The 16,138-nt window shown below is 38.4% G+C and overlaps 1 protein-coding gene across 3 annotated transcripts in view; it reads left to right on the forward strand.

Annotated features, from left to right (window-relative positions):
* Positions 1 to 1,092: 1,092 nt before the first annotated feature.
* The window catches only part of Dsc3 (desmocollin 3), a 31,114-nt gene continuing 16,068 nt past the window's right edge, over positions 1,093 to 16,138 (forward strand). Inside the window, exons 1-7 of one of the 3 annotated variants that reach the window (XM_075970883.1) lie at positions 1,093 to 1,107; positions 6,201 to 6,285; positions 8,006 to 8,205; positions 9,080 to 9,199; positions 10,547 to 10,702; positions 11,877 to 12,021; positions 14,361 to 14,527. In XM_075970883.1, the coding sequence (XP_075826998.1) occupies positions 1,093 to 1,107; positions 6,201 to 6,285; positions 8,006 to 8,205; positions 9,080 to 9,199; positions 10,547 to 10,702; positions 11,877 to 12,021; positions 14,361 to 14,527 (888 nt within the window). Of the gene's footprint in view, positions 1,108 to 6,200; positions 6,286 to 8,005; positions 8,206 to 9,079; positions 9,200 to 10,546; positions 10,703 to 11,876; positions 12,022 to 14,360; positions 14,528 to 16,138 lie in introns of those variants that run through there. The other 2 variants (XM_075970885.1, XM_075970884.1) reach the window with 2 other exon arrangements.

A 16,138-nucleotide genomic window follows, 5' to 3' on the forward strand; every position in this document is an offset into this window, starting at 1 on the left:
TGGACTCTTCTTAGCTCACTTTCTGAGGTCCCTGTGTGTTTAGAAAGTCGTCTCATGTTGCCACGGACGTCATGTATGGGAAACAATGAAATACAAAACCCATGATGGATCTAAACGTTATGTCATAAGAAGCATTGCCCCAGGAAATGGAAACATCTACAGTTTGTGTTATAACATGCTAACGATATATTAGGAAAACAAAACTGTTGTCAATTCAAAATAAGCAGACAATTCAAATTTATCATTTAAAGAAATTCTTGGCAAATTGATTATATGGCAATGGTCTCTCTTAACTCAGTGAAATATACTTAACAAAACTGAACTGGGCTGGAGAGATAGCTCAGTGATTAAGAGCACATACTGCTCTTGCAGAGGATCCAGATTTGGTTTCCAGCACCCACTTAAACAGGCTCACAACTGCCTTTAACCCCAGCTCTAAAGAATCTGATGACCTCTTCTGGCCTCTGTGGGAATTTCCACTCAGGCGCACATGCATACACATACACACATTCTTCAACTCTCTTTCTAGCTATATCATCTATCTATCTATCTATCTATCTATCTATCTATCTATCTATCTATCTATCTATCTATCTATTATCTATCATCTCTATCTCTCATTCACTCATAAACAAATTATATAATTCAGTTTTTTTAAGAATTTAAAAAGAATGATTGAATGTAATGAAAAAAGTAAAAAGACACATACATAATGGTGAAATGGTAAACATTCTCTTTAAGCTTAGAAACAAAGAAAATTTGACCATTGTAACTGTTATTTTTTTTTGTATATTCTATTGGAAGGCCAAATAAACACAAACATATGTATGAAGGGAGTTATGGAAGAGGTATAGGGAGGAGTGAAAGAAAATAATACCAACAGACATTGTTTGAGATGCAGGACCAGCTTTGCAGAAGGAAGATCAGGTAACCATACTATAGCTAACAAAAGTCAGCAAATTCCTTTCATATAGGTCAATTTAAAATAATTTAAAAGTTATTCCTTTAGACTGTCAGCAGACAGATATATAGAGAAAAGAAGAAGCCTATTTATGGCAATGTTATCATTGATGTATTTAAAAACAACCTAGCATGCTGACTGTGGTGGTACACATGAGCAATCTCAAGACTCAGGAGATAGAGAGGGAGGATTATCCTCAGCTACAATGTGGATTCAAGGCCAACTGGAGATACGAGAAGCTCAATCTCAAACAGCAAAAGGAAGTAAATAAAAACAGTCTAATGGATCCTGAAAGAACTTCATTGTGCATTCAGAATGCCTCTTCAAATGGAATAGCACAATTTACAAATGAATTGAAAGCATGTATTCACCATGCTTAGGGGCCCATCCACATCAAATTCTTTAAAAAACATAAGTAAAGTTTCACTGAAAGCTTAAGTAACACAACTATAAAGTTTCTTTGAGAGACTTGGATGGTAAAAGAGCTTTCTTTAAAGGGAAGTGATATAGGTCCTGGGGCCACCTTCTTAGACACCAAAATTTGATATAAAGCTGTACTGAATAAAACAGTGGAACATTGATGGAGAAATAGATGCATACAGAGAGAACCATGGAGAAAGCCGAGATATGGCAGAAGGAGGTATTAGGCTTATTTGTGGATGTAACACCATGAGCTAAGATTGGGAGAGTCATTGTGAGGGTGCTGTCAGTAGTGATCTCTGCAGCAGGAGGTAAAGATATATATATACGTATGTATATATTTGTATATATATATATACATACATATATATATCACATGGGTAGAAGACAAAGATAGAAATGGTTTTATAGTTTGAGAAGAAAATATTGGTTGAGAGCTATTAAGTCATATTAAACCTAAACCAGAAGAAATTATTAACACAATTGATTAAAATTGCAAAGAAAATAATAAAGTTATTTATTTTAAAATGGTAACCACATATATAAAATATTCCACAAATTATGAAAAGTAAGAAACCCTATAATTAAAAAAGTAAATTAAACTGAGTGTAGTAGCACATGGCTTTAGTTCCAGCATTACAGAGGGGGAAGCAGTGGATTTTGAAGGTAACCTGATGAACACAGTGAATTCCAGGACAGCCAGGGTTATGCAGTGAATCCCAGTGAAGACGAGAAGAGGGATAGTTCAGTGCTGCAATAGAAGACAAATGGCAATAAGGTGAAAAAAATGTTGTCTCAAAAAATTTTAATATGCAAATGACACAGTTATCAGATTAATATATTAAAAAGAAATCAAAACAATTACAAGATAGTAAAAGACATGCACAGCAGTGTTCCAGCTCCATGAATGGTAAGACTTGGAAGACAATTTATCAATAAGCAGTGATAAGCAGTGAGCCAGAGCATTCAGAAGAGCAAGTGGTTTGTTTTCTAACTTTCTCTTTGTTTATTTTTTATGTCTTTCACGTCATGCTTCTCCATCCCATTCATTTCTCTGTCCCTTCGTTTCTACCCTCTGCCCTTGCAACTTCCTCACCAAAATAAAATAAAATTTAAGAGAAGAAAGAAAAAAGGAAAAGAAAAAAGAAACACCAATCTCATCATGGAAGCTTTAGTGTGACACAGTGAGTCACACAGGAAACCTTTTTATCCACATATCTTTACTTGCCTGTGTCCATTGCAAAGAGTCATTGGTCTGGTTTCTGCTACACTGTTGATGCTGCTCTTACTGGGACTCATTTGGTTATCTTGTGGTTACGCTGTGTCATGAAGATCCTGCAGCTTTGGGTCTGCATGACCAGTCCCTTCCTGTGCTCCCACAGATCACAGATGGGGCAGATGTAGGGGGAAGCTAACACACAACACTGGTTCTGGCCCTGAGTAGCTGCAGGGTGGATCAGCCTGCCAGCTCTCCCTGGTCTTCACTTCACACCAGTGTGAGCTCCCTTGTCTTCACACCAGTGTGAGCTCTCCTGCAGTGCTTTGGCACATTCATCCCTTTCATCAATGAGCCAGGGGCAGGGCCAGTTCTGCTTTCATGTCCTCAGGGTGGGATCTCCCACACCTACACCTTCAGGGTCAGCTCTATTGTGTTGCTCAGGCATGGCATAGGGGCCACTCTCCTGAGTGCAGGACAGGGATTTGTATGGCAGTTTATATCATATCTTTTAGTTCCTTGTACCTACAAGGGATGCTCAGTTTATTATCTTAGAATGAAAAATGAAAACAATATAAATAACCATAAATATTGAGTAGTGATAAAATTATATTAAGAATTTCAATTAATGTTAGAATATGTCCATATTAGAATAGGGCTCTTGATCTTTATGTCTACACACAGTGTTAAATTAGCATGAGTTAATCACTTAAATCCTAATGTACTTGATTATATCAGAGCTGAAATTCTTTCTCATGGTTTTTCAGTATTTCCTGAGATTTCATATGTTAATCTGTAGATCTGAAAGAGGTGTATGTGTAAGGAATAATGATTTTGCCAATGATGTACCCTTTTCTGTTTCAAACATACTTTCTGATGTCTGCCTGAAGCAGAATTACACTCTTAAAGCACACAGTTCAGTGACTTTCAGCAAATATAGACTGCACAATGATCACCATGGTCTAATCCTGGAGCATTTCCTTAGCTTTCCCAAGAAGACTTGAGTTCATTTCTAGTTGCTTCCTTTTCCTTCTCCCATTGTAGTCAACCAGCACTGTTCTCTGTCTCTACATAGCTGCCTGTTGGGACACTTCTTAGAATGAAATCATATTCATACACACACACACACACACACACACACACACACACACACACACACATACACACACACACACACACATACACACATACTACATTGCCTCTATTGTGTTTGTATCTGATGGATGTAATGATGACAGATTTACCCATTGTTTTAGAATGGATCAATAGTATGACTTTTAAATAGCAGAATAATATTCTGTTGCATGCTAGATCATATTCTGTTGATCTATTCACTATTGGGTGGGTGTGTTTGCCCTTCTTGCTCCTTATCAACAATGCTGTTATGACTATACATGTAGAATTTGGTGTGGACACAGCTCTTAAACAGCATAGAACTGCTGGACTATCTTTATTTAATGTTTAATTCTCTTAGAAATTGCAACTGTGTCCAAATATCCATATCACCGTCCAATTCCATGGAAAATACAGGAAGGTTCTAGTTTTTATGTATTTTTAACATCAACTTGGCATTTCTGTTTTGTTTATGCTAGCTCAGCAGGCATCTCATGGTTTAGAGTTACCCATGCCTTTGGGCATTTCTTCATCTTCTTAACCATCATTGGTACATCTTTGAACACCTGTATTCAAATCTTTACCTATTTTTTCATTAGTTACTATCTTTGTGGAGTTACAAAGTATCTTTATATACTACATATATGTCACTAGTTGTTCTTTCATTTGAAAGTATTATCTCCCATCCTACGGGCTTTATTTTCACTTCGGTTACCATATTGTCTGAAGCACAAAGGTTTTAAATATCAAGTCTTGCTCATTCAGTGCTGTGTTTTGATATTGCAGCTAAGAAATTATTGCTCAACGTGGATTGAGAAATTTTCTTTTAAATTAGAAATTCTCAATCTATGAACTGTGACCCTTTTGTGGAATTTATATCAGATATTTACAATGTGATTCATAACAGAAGCAAAATTACAATTATGAAGTAACAATGAAAGAATTTTATGGCTGGGGTCATCACAACATGAGGAACTGAATTGACAGGTCGCAGCATTAGCAAGGTTAAGAACAATTGTTCTAAGTAGTTTTCATCCTTATCCTTAGGTCTGCAATCCACTCTGTTAATTTCTGGGCATGGCATGACTTAGGGGCTCATTTTCATTTTGATCATCCCAGCATCATTTGGTGAGATTTCTGACCCTTGAACTTTCCGGGGACTATCCAGAAGAGAGGCTTATTTCTAGGATGTCAGTTCTAATCTGTTAACAGCTTTTGACTTTGGTTAGTGGAGCTTTGAGCTGTTTCAAAACAGAATAATGTCAGTCCTCCAATGAACTTACCTTGTATGTGTGTGTGTGTCTAGGGGAGTATTTTGCATTTCTTTAAGGACTCTCTCTCTCTCTCTCTCTCTCTCTCTCTCTCTCCCTCCCTCCCTCCCTCCCTCCCTCCCTCCCTCCCTCCTTCCTTCCTTCCTTCCTTCCTCCTCTCCCTCCCTCCTTCATTTCCTTCTTTCTTTCCTTCTTTCTTTCTTTCTTTCTTTCTTTCTTTCTTTCTTTCTTTCTTTCTTCCTTCTTTCTCCTTGTTTGTTTGTTTGTTTAGACAGTGTTTCTCTGTATAGCCTACCTTGGGTATTCTGAAACTCCCTCTGGAGATCAGCTGGCCTTCAACTCAGAGATCCACCTGTCTCTGCCTCCTGAGTTCTGGGATTAAAGGTGTGTGCTACCATATCTGGATAAATGGCCAGTTTCTCCAACAAAGAAATATGAGATTCAAAGGAGATTGTATTTGTAGAATATGCCTCTGATCCATAATGATAAGTCAACTTTCCACTTATTTGAGTCTTTGCAAACTCTCACCACATTTTATTGTTTTCAGGGCATGATCTTGTATTTCTTTGACAAATTTACTTCAAAGTATTTTATCCTAAATAGAACTGTTTTAGGAGATTTTTGCTAGTTTACAGGAAAAACTATTTACAGTATTTATTTATTTGGTGTGCATGTGAGAGAGAGGGGAGAAGGGAGAGAGGGGGGAGAAAGGGAGAGAGAGTATGTGTGTGTGTGTGTGAGAGAGAGAGAGAGAGAGAGAAAATGTGTGTGTGTGAGAGAGAGAGAATAAGTGTGTGTGTGTTTGTGTGTGTGTGTGTGTGTGTGTGTGAGAGAGAGAGAGAGAGAGAGAGAGAGAGAGAGACTAGAAAGTTTTACTTTTTTCTCAATTGATTTGTTTACTTAGATCAATTTATTTTCTTGTGTAAATGCCCTGGTTAGAAGCTCTATTATAATATCACATAGAAGTCGTGGAGTAGGCATGATTTTCCAACAGTGAAGGAAACATTTAATTATTCTCACTTAAGCATGAACTTAGTCAACTTAGTTGCTAGTTTGCATAGATATTCTTTGTTAAGCAAGTTCTTGTATGTCACTTGGATGTTGAGTCTGTTATTATCAATGTAAGGAAGATTTTGTCAATTGCTTGTTCTTCATTTACTGAGATGACCATGTAGTTTGTATTTTCTGATGAATTAATGTGATATTTTAAAATTTCTAGGTCTTCAGTTTTGTTGGTGAAGCCTGTAAAATGGTGACATTAAATGTGCCTTCGACACTAGAGGCTGACAAGATAATTGGAAGAGGTGAGGACTTTCTGCACAGCTGCTTTGAAACAGATGTAGAGTGTCCCTAGTTTGCGAGAAGGGTAGTGTGTCATCTTTGCCCTCTGGAACTAGTCTACATTGACTTAGAAATGGAGACAATTCAGTATTTCAAACACACATTTTTGCCTTTATATCTGTTGGATATGATGGTTAACTCTAGTGTGAGTTTTCCAATCCACATTTTTTCAATCATTAATCTTTCAGTAGTTTAAAATATCACATTCTTAACACTCTGAGTACAAGAATCACGTAAGTATAGGTGAGTATTGAAGAGAAACACTACTGCAATCCTTGATTTTAAACTTAGATTTTACTTATTTACTTTGTGTTTGTTTGTGCACCTGTGTGTGTGTGTGTGTGTGTGTCTGTGTCTCTGTGTGTGTCGATCAGAGGACAACTTGTTGTATTTTGTTCTTTCTTTCTACCCTGTGAGTGCCAGGGATAAACTTGGGGTATCAGGCTTTGCAGCAAACACCTTTATCCACAAAGTCATCTTGACAGCCCTGGAGCAGTATTCTGATCAGTGTTACACCTTTACTGAGAAGTGTAACAAAGCGTACCATTCTCTTCTGGACTGGACATAGTCAGTCATTTTAAACTGTAGACCCGAAAAACTGAATGACCTTCAGTTTCTCCCAGAAGCCGGGCAGTTCTGCCCGGGTGGTTTTGTTTGTTTGTTTGTTTTTAATGTGGGTTTGAAGAAGTTAGAGGAAACAACCACAAGTTTTGATTTTTTTTAAAAAAAACTAAATAATTTTTCAAAAATATGGAAATGGCCTTTTCAACAAAGTGTTCAATCAGATTAATTTCAGTTTTTCTACTGTGAGGAAGAAGAAAAGAAAGATGTAATTAGAGGTAGCCTGTTCCTCTGGGAGAAAAAAATCAGACAAAATCATTCAGCTAAGAATACAAAGATCAGAGAAATAGATTGTTATCTCTTAAAACATTCAAAATGACACTTCTGTCATTTTGTTAATTCTGCCCATGACAGACTCAGGTTAAACAAAGATACAACACGAAGCAAAGGGCCCTGATTGAGGTCATTGTTTGGGCATTGTCAGTTTGATTTCTGTAAAAGCAGATGAAGAACGGGATGAGAAACAGTTGTGTTTTGATACTTAAAAAGTCATCACATTTTATTAGGAGGCAAAACCCCACATAGGAAAGATGCCATGTGGCATTCCCATAGAGGCCGAGGGGAAGCTTTGTCTTTGGGGCTGGAATGTAACAGAGTGCTATGGGAAGAACTCAGGGACTGGTTTTCCTTACTTGACTGTCAGCCCATATGTTCCTCTGTTCTTTGTGTTTCTTTATGTGTCTTCTGACTATAAGCAGGTGCCTCTGAAGACACTGTCAGTGCATTGTTGAGGGAAATTCCACTGTGTTGATTCAGGTGCACCTTGCGGGTGTGTGGCTCACTTTTGTCATGAGAGCTATGTGTGCTAGTCTTGTGGACAATCATTTCATAAGCCTACTAGAAGCTTGTTAACATTTAAAGCTTCTTGTTCAACAAAAATATACAGTCAAGAACCATCACTGTTAATTAAAATGAGAGTATTATTTTTAAGAACGAGAGAGGACTATTAAGGTATTCTATTAATGCCAGCTGCTTGGCTTTCGTGCACGGAGAGTATTTTAACATATATGTTTCCTTTATGCATGTGTCTCCACCTGACAACTGGAACATTTCCGCGGGCAGTTAATTTGAAAGAGTGTCTCAGCTCTGCTGATGGAATCAGGCCAAGCGATCCTGATTTCCGAGTTCTAGATGATGGGTCAGTTTATCCAGCCAGAGCTCTTGTGCTGTCTGGCAAGAAAAGATCATTTACCATTCAGCTTTCTGACTCAAAGACACAGACACAGAAAGAGATCCCGGTAATGCTGGAGCACCAGAAAAAGGTACGCAAAGCACAGTGGACATTCTCAAGCATGGGGCTTTTTCTAGTAACATTTCTTCCCTTAAAAAATAGTATCTTTTATCTCCCCTTTTGTCCCCCTTCCTACCAGCCCTCCCTCCACCATTCCATTCTCTTCCTTCTCTATTGTCCTGTTTTGATCCTATTATTTTTCTTCTCTCCTTCCATTCTTTTGCATTGTCTTTTGTTTCTAAACTTTCTCAATACCAGTTCAATGCTGGCTTTGGTTTTTCTGGTGTTAAATGTAATGATATCCTCCTTCGTGAAGCCTTTGTCTAGCTTTGATTTCTACCTAAGACAGTTGTGTTCCAGGGTTGGTTTGAGACCCCTTTCATCACAGCCTTTAGGATTTCTTATTAGTGCAAGCACTTACTCATGAGAAACAGCATTGTAAATGTAGTCACAAAATGATGGAAGATTTCAATTGGCCTACACTTAATCTATGCTAATAAATTGATGGCAAGGTTAATTAAATGACTGCTTAGTACTTTATTGAATATTTAATAAAATTATTAGTTGTTAATAATTACCATGAAACCAAGTGTCTCCCTTTGCTACATGAAATAAAATTATTACTTCTAAAGCATCTGGTGGAACATTTTGCAATGATACAAATATTCTAGAATGTTCTGTTACCTTCAGTGTCTGGTGCAGTGACTTGGTTGCTGGATGCTTAACATAAAATTAGTGCAAAGAAAAGATAGTTTTCCATTTAAATTAATTTTAGTTAATGCAGACATCCCATGCCTAGTGGCAGCCAGTGGCACCATATAGGACAGCACATGTAAAAGGAGCAGAAAGGGACATACATTTTTGACTGTGATGCTACTGATACTTATTTTCTCCTTTAAATTCAGGTCCTGAAGAAAAGACATACCAAGAATACTGTTCTCAGGAGAGCCAAGAGAAGATGGGCACCCATTCCTTGCTCAATGCAAGAGAATTCCTTGGGTCCCTTCCCATTGTTTCTTCAGCAGGTGAGTGTTCTTTCCTTCTTTGTGTGGTCCAGCTAAGTGGAGGGTCTTTTTGAGTCAGATGTAGCAAATAGTTAAGCACTGAAAAAAAAATAAGTAGAAGCCAAGGCAGTGGTGGAACATGCTTTTAATCCCAGCACTTGGGAGGCATAAGCAGGCGGATTTCTGTGAGTTTGAGGCCAGCCTGGGCTACAGAGCAAGTTCCAGGACAGGCTCCAAAGCCACACAGAGAAACCTGTGTCAAGAAAAGCCAAAAAAAAAAAAGCAGATATGACTAAACTTGCTGATGAAATGCAACACAATTCAAATGAATAAAATCTGAAAATGACTGATGTGCTAACGGTGTAGGACAACTACAGCCTTTGCATGCCTTTAATTACTTATTTGGTGATTTACAAGATGGTTATTGGGTATCTATATCTATTACATGGTGTTGTAGGTACTGCTATATGCACTGGAGATGGAAAGAAATTGAATCCTGGTCTTCAGAATAGCTACATTTCACTGGAATTCTAGAAACCAGCTTTAACAAGGGAGATGCTCACTCCTCTCCCGTGAACGTGTTCACCAGTGAAGCAGTTCTAGAGTACTAAGAGAGCATCGAGAGCTAAAGCTTCCTCTTTTCTTTCCTTCATGGAAGGGGCGCTAGAAGTGAGATGAGATCTCAATATGTAGCCCATGCTGGCCTCCATCTTGTGATCCTGCTGCCTCAGTCCCACAAATGTTAGAACTATAGACGTAGCTTGGTCACCTTTGCATGGTCATAATGGTTATCCCTGTGTTCAAAAGTAAGACTGTTTGCTTCACTCTATAGAGCCCAAATTGTCACGAATCTTCACTATTTGTTCACACAGTCTATTACGTCATAATTATTTATACTATTACTTATATTGCTACATTTTGTTATTATATTGTTTTATTGTTCATATTATTCTGTGTATTTTTTGACTGCCCTTGTGTAGCCATGCTTAAGTGTAGTCTCCATAGAGTTTCTCCCCACCATCTTTGGACTCAGCTGTAAGGAAAATGGTAGGGAAGGGTCTGCAAAATGACTCAGTGGTAAGGGTACTTGCCCCCATGCCTGACACCTGAGTCCTATCCCTGGGACCCACATGTTGAAAGGAGAGACTTCATTCTTGCTAGCTATCCTCCGACTTCCATACATGTACTATGGTTATATCCCTGCCAACTATATTACATTGCTTTTTTCTGCTGAAATATTTTCATTAAGATTAAACTATGCAAAATACTTATGTGTGTGTGTATATATATATATATACATATATATATATCACAAATTAGCATTTAAATTGAATTTTAAGTGCTTACTTCTGTGTATTTTTCTTTCAGGTTCAGTCTGATGCAGCCCAGAATTACACCGTCTTATACTCAATAAGTGGGCGTGGAGTTGATCAAGAACCATTGAATTTGTTTTTCATAGAGAGAGACACTGGGAATCTGTTCTGTACCCGGCCTGTGGATCGTGAGGAATATGACGTTTTTGATGTAGGTGCTTTATCAATAAATATGGCCCTATATTAATGAACCGTCTGTCTCCTGGGGCCTCACCTGCTCTTTTCTTCCTGCATTATCTTCTTTAGAGGGTGTTGTAAAGTCAGAAAACAATAGCATACACTGTGCGTTGGAATGCTTGCTCAATCCTTTATCTCAGCTTTGGTGAGGCAACCCTGAAATGAAGCAAAGAGGTTTAATTGTTTGTGAACATAAAACTCAGTGCAAGCAGCTGTAAGAGTTGGGTTCAGCTTGTTAGACATCATCTCTGTTTACTAGAACATTTTCAGTTTTCCAGACAGATTCACAGCTGAGGTTCCGCCACGGCTGTTGCCTTTCTCCCATGTATGCTACTCTCTGATCATGTCTGATAAGCAGATAAAGGAATAAAAGTGAGAAACAAAGCCTAAGTAAAGGGCTAATAGCTCAGTTTTCAGGTCTAGATAAGTGTACACTCAGTGGGGCACTGACTTCAACAGGTTCTGCAATAGAACAGAATGTGCTTTGCTCTCATGAACCAAGTTCAGCAAGAAGGATCCCATTGGGAAGATGGAGCCTGTTTCTAGAGGACAAAAGAGGTGCAGAGGAACCAATCTGACTGATGTCCTCATGCCACATTCTTTGCTTTGGGCTATAAGACATTCAATTTGATGTAATTACATACTGGGCAGAACTAGATTCTGTCTGATCTTGTATTTCCTTTGGTTAATGATCAATGAAGAAATTAATAAGTGTGCTTTGTAAAAAAAATCTGTTTAAATATACAATCTATGGGGTATGCAATAAGAATCCAGAAACAAAATTGGGAGGTTGCTTTTCAGATAATGCAGATTTTTTTTTCCCAATGGCCATGAATTGACCATCTCCCAATGAACCTTCCTGATGAGAACAAGATTAAAGACTGTGACCTGAGTCACAAGTACACCCAATGCCTCAGAATAATACATGTGTGACTTCATCTCCATCGTCTCTACATTCTTCCCTGTTCTTTGTCTCAAACAGAGCTGTTTCCTCCCTGTCCCAGGGGCTGTTGCTTTAATTATCTCAGTGTGGAGCACTGGTGGGCTAGCTTTCTACTGAAAGGACTTCAGGGAAGGGTGCGGAGCATTCGTCTCCCCTGTGCTGTGATGTTGTCTGGCTGCTGGCGCTGACTGTCTCTCTTCCACAGCTGATCGCCTATGCGTCCACGGCGGATGGCTATTCCGCAGACCAACCGCTCCCCCTGCCCATCAAAGTCGAGGATGAAAATGACAATTACCCTCTCTTTACAGAAGCCATTTATAATTTTGAGGTTCCAGAAAGCAGTAGACTTGGTAAGACTGTTTCTATGCCAAACATGTTTGTGTATATTTTTGAGACAGTAAGATTTTTTATTTTTTTGTTTTATTTACATTGTGTGGGTACATGCATACATTTGTGTGTATGTTTGTGTGTGTGCTTGTGTATTCATGTGTGTGTGCATGTGAAAATTAGATTACAATTTCCCCTGTCATCTTCAAGTTACAACTTACCTTGTTTTTTGAGAGAGTGTTTTTCTCAGTGGCCTGGAGTTTTTGTCAAGTAGACTAGGCTGGCGGCCACTGAGTGCAACAGATCCACCCGTCTCCGACTCCTGCTCTACAGTTCTGAGTACAGCATCATCACCAACTTCTTTCTAAGTGTGGATCCTGGGGATCAAACTCAGGTCCTTGTGCTCACAAGACAAACATGTTTTTCAGTGGACGTTTCTCCCCCATTGGAGTTTTTATATTCATGGCCAGTCAATCATGAGATAACACAGATCTGGGACCTACTTACCAGAAAACATTAGTCAAAGCCCATCAATTCTAATCAACATGCCTCTTACCAGATACTACAGAAATTTCTGGTCAGTGTGACACTAATTATCAATTATGGGATGCAGCCATTAGTCAGACTTTGTATGCTGTTTGTAATATGCATTGTTTGGTTTTTATCATATCTTCCTTTTCAAGAGGACCCATAGTGTAGAAGGAACAGTAAATACAGATGTAGTATAGATATTTCAGCGGGACTGTGGGAAAGTATTAAATGATAGAGACAGGGAATGCAGTTTTTAGGTTCTTTTTAAATGTCTATTTTCTTGGACTAATTAATTACATATAATTTAGAATACATATTAGAATAATTTGAAGGACGCATAGGTCACACAGGTTCTATCCTAAGCATTCCCCTTCAACGTGAAAGAAAATTGTTTTATTTCTATGGCATTGTCTTATTTTGATTCTGAGGCTTGCATTGTGAAGTGTGCACACCACCATAAAGCGAGACTGGAGACTCTGTTATAAAAGATAGCTAATATTTTTTCTGCTAAGATTTCTGGTCGTTGCTTGTGTCCTTACTGTATTATACCTGAGTTTCCTTTTCTTGTGTTACTGTGACAATTTGATTTGTACAGTGTCAACATCCTGTTGGTGAAGTTAAGATGAACAGTTTAGAGTTTAGGAAACACACTTTCTCACACATGTTCTATTTTAAAGTCACTGAGAGAGAATTCATGGCAGCTTTTGAATTCTCTCACTGGTATACACACACACAGAGACACACACACACCATGTCAAAAGAATATGAGATGTGTGTATAGTGTGTGTGTGTGTGTGTGTGTGTGTGTGTGTGTGTGTGTGTGTGTATGTATTTCTAAGCCTCATGGCTCTATGGCCCCATTGCATTTTTCTGGTTTCTAAGAGAAACAATTGACTTTGATTTTTCCTTGAGATGAAGGATGAACATGTAGGCTTCCATTAATCTGGGTTACTTGAAGCACACCTTACCATTAGGTTCTTACTTACCTATGTTGTAAAGCTCTTGAAGGAAGACAAATCAAAATAAATAAAATCAGAGTAGACAGAGCAAAAAAGCAAGCAAGAAAAAGACAAAGAGAAATGTCTTCAAATGAGTAGAAGATTAAAGGAAAGGGTGAACTAAAAAAGATCACCCTGAGGGCTTATGACATGGCACAGCAGGTAAAGGAAATTGCCATCAAGTCTGATGACAACAGTTGGTTCCTGGGACAAATATAACAGAAGAGAACTGATTCCTGGAAATTGTTCTCTAGGCTCTATGTACATGCTTTGGCATATCCCCCAATAAATTAATAAATTAAATTAAATTGAAAAATAAGTTTCATCATTTACATAGCTATACTAAAATGAGTCTAAACTATTAATTAAATCTAATAGGCTGAATTACTTTAGGAGACATGTTTTATGTCTCTAGTTGACTTATTATTGCAATATGTTGGAATTCATATTGAAATTATTTTAACCTTGTTTATTTGCTTTGAGATGGGCCTTATACAGCTCAGGTTGATCTCAAATTCCTAATCCTCCTGCTTCAGTCTCCTTAGTGCTGGTAACATGAGCATAACTCTTGTACCCTGTTCTGAATTAACTCTTGACTGACATATAATTTTTGGTAATTTACTATCAAACATTTTAATTTGTGACTTCAATGCCAGGATATTTGGCTTCTCCATCAGGAGTCTTCTTTCTAGATCCTGTTTAAAGCTGTGACCCATCTGAGTAGACTCACGATTTAAATAAGGTTTCTGCTGTCACTCTGACATGATGAAAAGTGTAGACAGCAAACCCATTGTGGTGTTCTGGAAGTTCAAATTTGCTTTTTGAACACATAGGTACTGTGGTGGGAGTGGTTTGTGCTACGGATAAAGATGAACCTGACACGATGCACACGCGCCTCAAATACAGCATCTTGGAGCAGAACCCACGGTCACCTGGGCTCTTCTCTGTCCACCCCGACACCGGCGTCATCACCACTGTCTCTCACTACATGGACAGAGAGGTATTGTCCTTACTATAGAAAGCCGTTTTACTGTGGGTTTAACTCTCTCCCCACTTGCTTTAACTTGCTATTCTGTTTTATTTTATTTGAATTATTATAAGAAAATACGAATTCCTGGAATGTTTCATAGTTTTTAAGCATTATTTCTATTTCCATATGTAAAGAGAAACCTTAAGAAATAGAGTTTGATTGGTGTTTAAAAAAGAGGATGCAATGTGCTTCTCAGGAAAACGATTGCATATTATTTTATTTCCTTTAATGTGTGAGGTTACTTGGTTCCAGAGCAGTAAAGGCTTCAGTAGTCACACAAGGTGATAAGGCTTAATTTTTTGGTGACTGTCGTTCTTATCCTGACCCCTATTCAGTCAGTCTATCCATCTGTGGCTTTTAAATAGGAAAGTATTATTTGGGAGAAAATTAAATTTGCTAGTAATAGCATGTGGTCACATGTGCAGTAATTTTACTCAACTTCTTTATATGAATATTACCTGGTGTTTAAAAATAATAATACTTGAATTATTAGGAAGGTATAATAAATAGCCAATCTAGGTAGGAGAAATGTGATAGTTAGAAAAATTGATTGGTTCACCCAAGTCCAGTTATTTCAAGAAGTTTTTGAATCTTTTGTTATTATTTCTCAATTTGGTCAGCCTGTTTAACCCAGAGCCAAGCATTACTCACTGAAGAAGATGAGTCCCATGTACAAATAACTTTATTGGGACAAGTCCACAGCCTCCAGTATAGCTGGGATAGTGTATCTACAGTGATTACTATGGCAAGCACAGAAGAATCAATGGGGTATGACTCCAAAGCAAAGAGGAGAGAACGTGGGAACCTACAGAAAGGAATGCAAATGAGTCCAGAGGTTTTCGATACCACCATTTAATTTTGTATGTAGTAAAGTATGAAGCAATACTGTTTTAGTTGCAAAATACCAGATAACAGCAATTTAAGGACAGAGGGATTTAGTCCCAGGGTGTAGTCCATCAGGGCAGGAAGTCATGGTGACAGGTCCCCTTGAGGCGGCTGGGCACTATTGCTCACAGGAATAGAGGGGGAAATTCTGCTGCTCCACTCTTCTTCTGTGCTGCCCAGGGCTCATCTGTGGAGTTGTCCTGCTGCCCACATTTAGGTCGTCTTCCCTTCTCAGTTCACCCAAACCAGTAGCTCCCTCACAGACAGACAGACCTGGATGCTTTTTCCATGGAGAGTCTAAATTCTATTAGGCTGATGGTAGAGATTAATCATCATAGCAACAAATGGGAAAGTTGTAAGACATACTATGGACATTTCTTGTATGTAAAATGGGTATTTTAATTAGTTGAAAACGGGGCTTTCCCTGCTCTTAGAGATTCAAATTGACGAGGTTAAGCAATATGACATAATTCAAGACTGTAAGACTTGATTATTCTCCTTTTAAAGGCCCAAACTCACAGACCCGATCCGTCTTCAGGTTGCAAACACAAATGTTGTGGGACTCTGTGGGGACAGGCATTTTGTGCAGAACAGCATAGGGAGTGAAGACAGGGATGAGCAAAGGAGGTAACAGGGAGGTTAGATGAACAGCACAGGCTACCAGAGTCTTCTCCAAGACTGCTGACAGGTGCCTCA

Source organism: Microtus pennsylvanicus, chromosome 4 (assembly GCF_037038515.1).
Source record: "Microtus pennsylvanicus isolate mMicPen1 chromosome 4, mMicPen1.hap1, whole genome shotgun sequence".
Lineage (NCBI taxonomy): Eukaryota > Metazoa > Chordata > Mammalia > Rodentia > Cricetidae > Microtus > Microtus pennsylvanicus.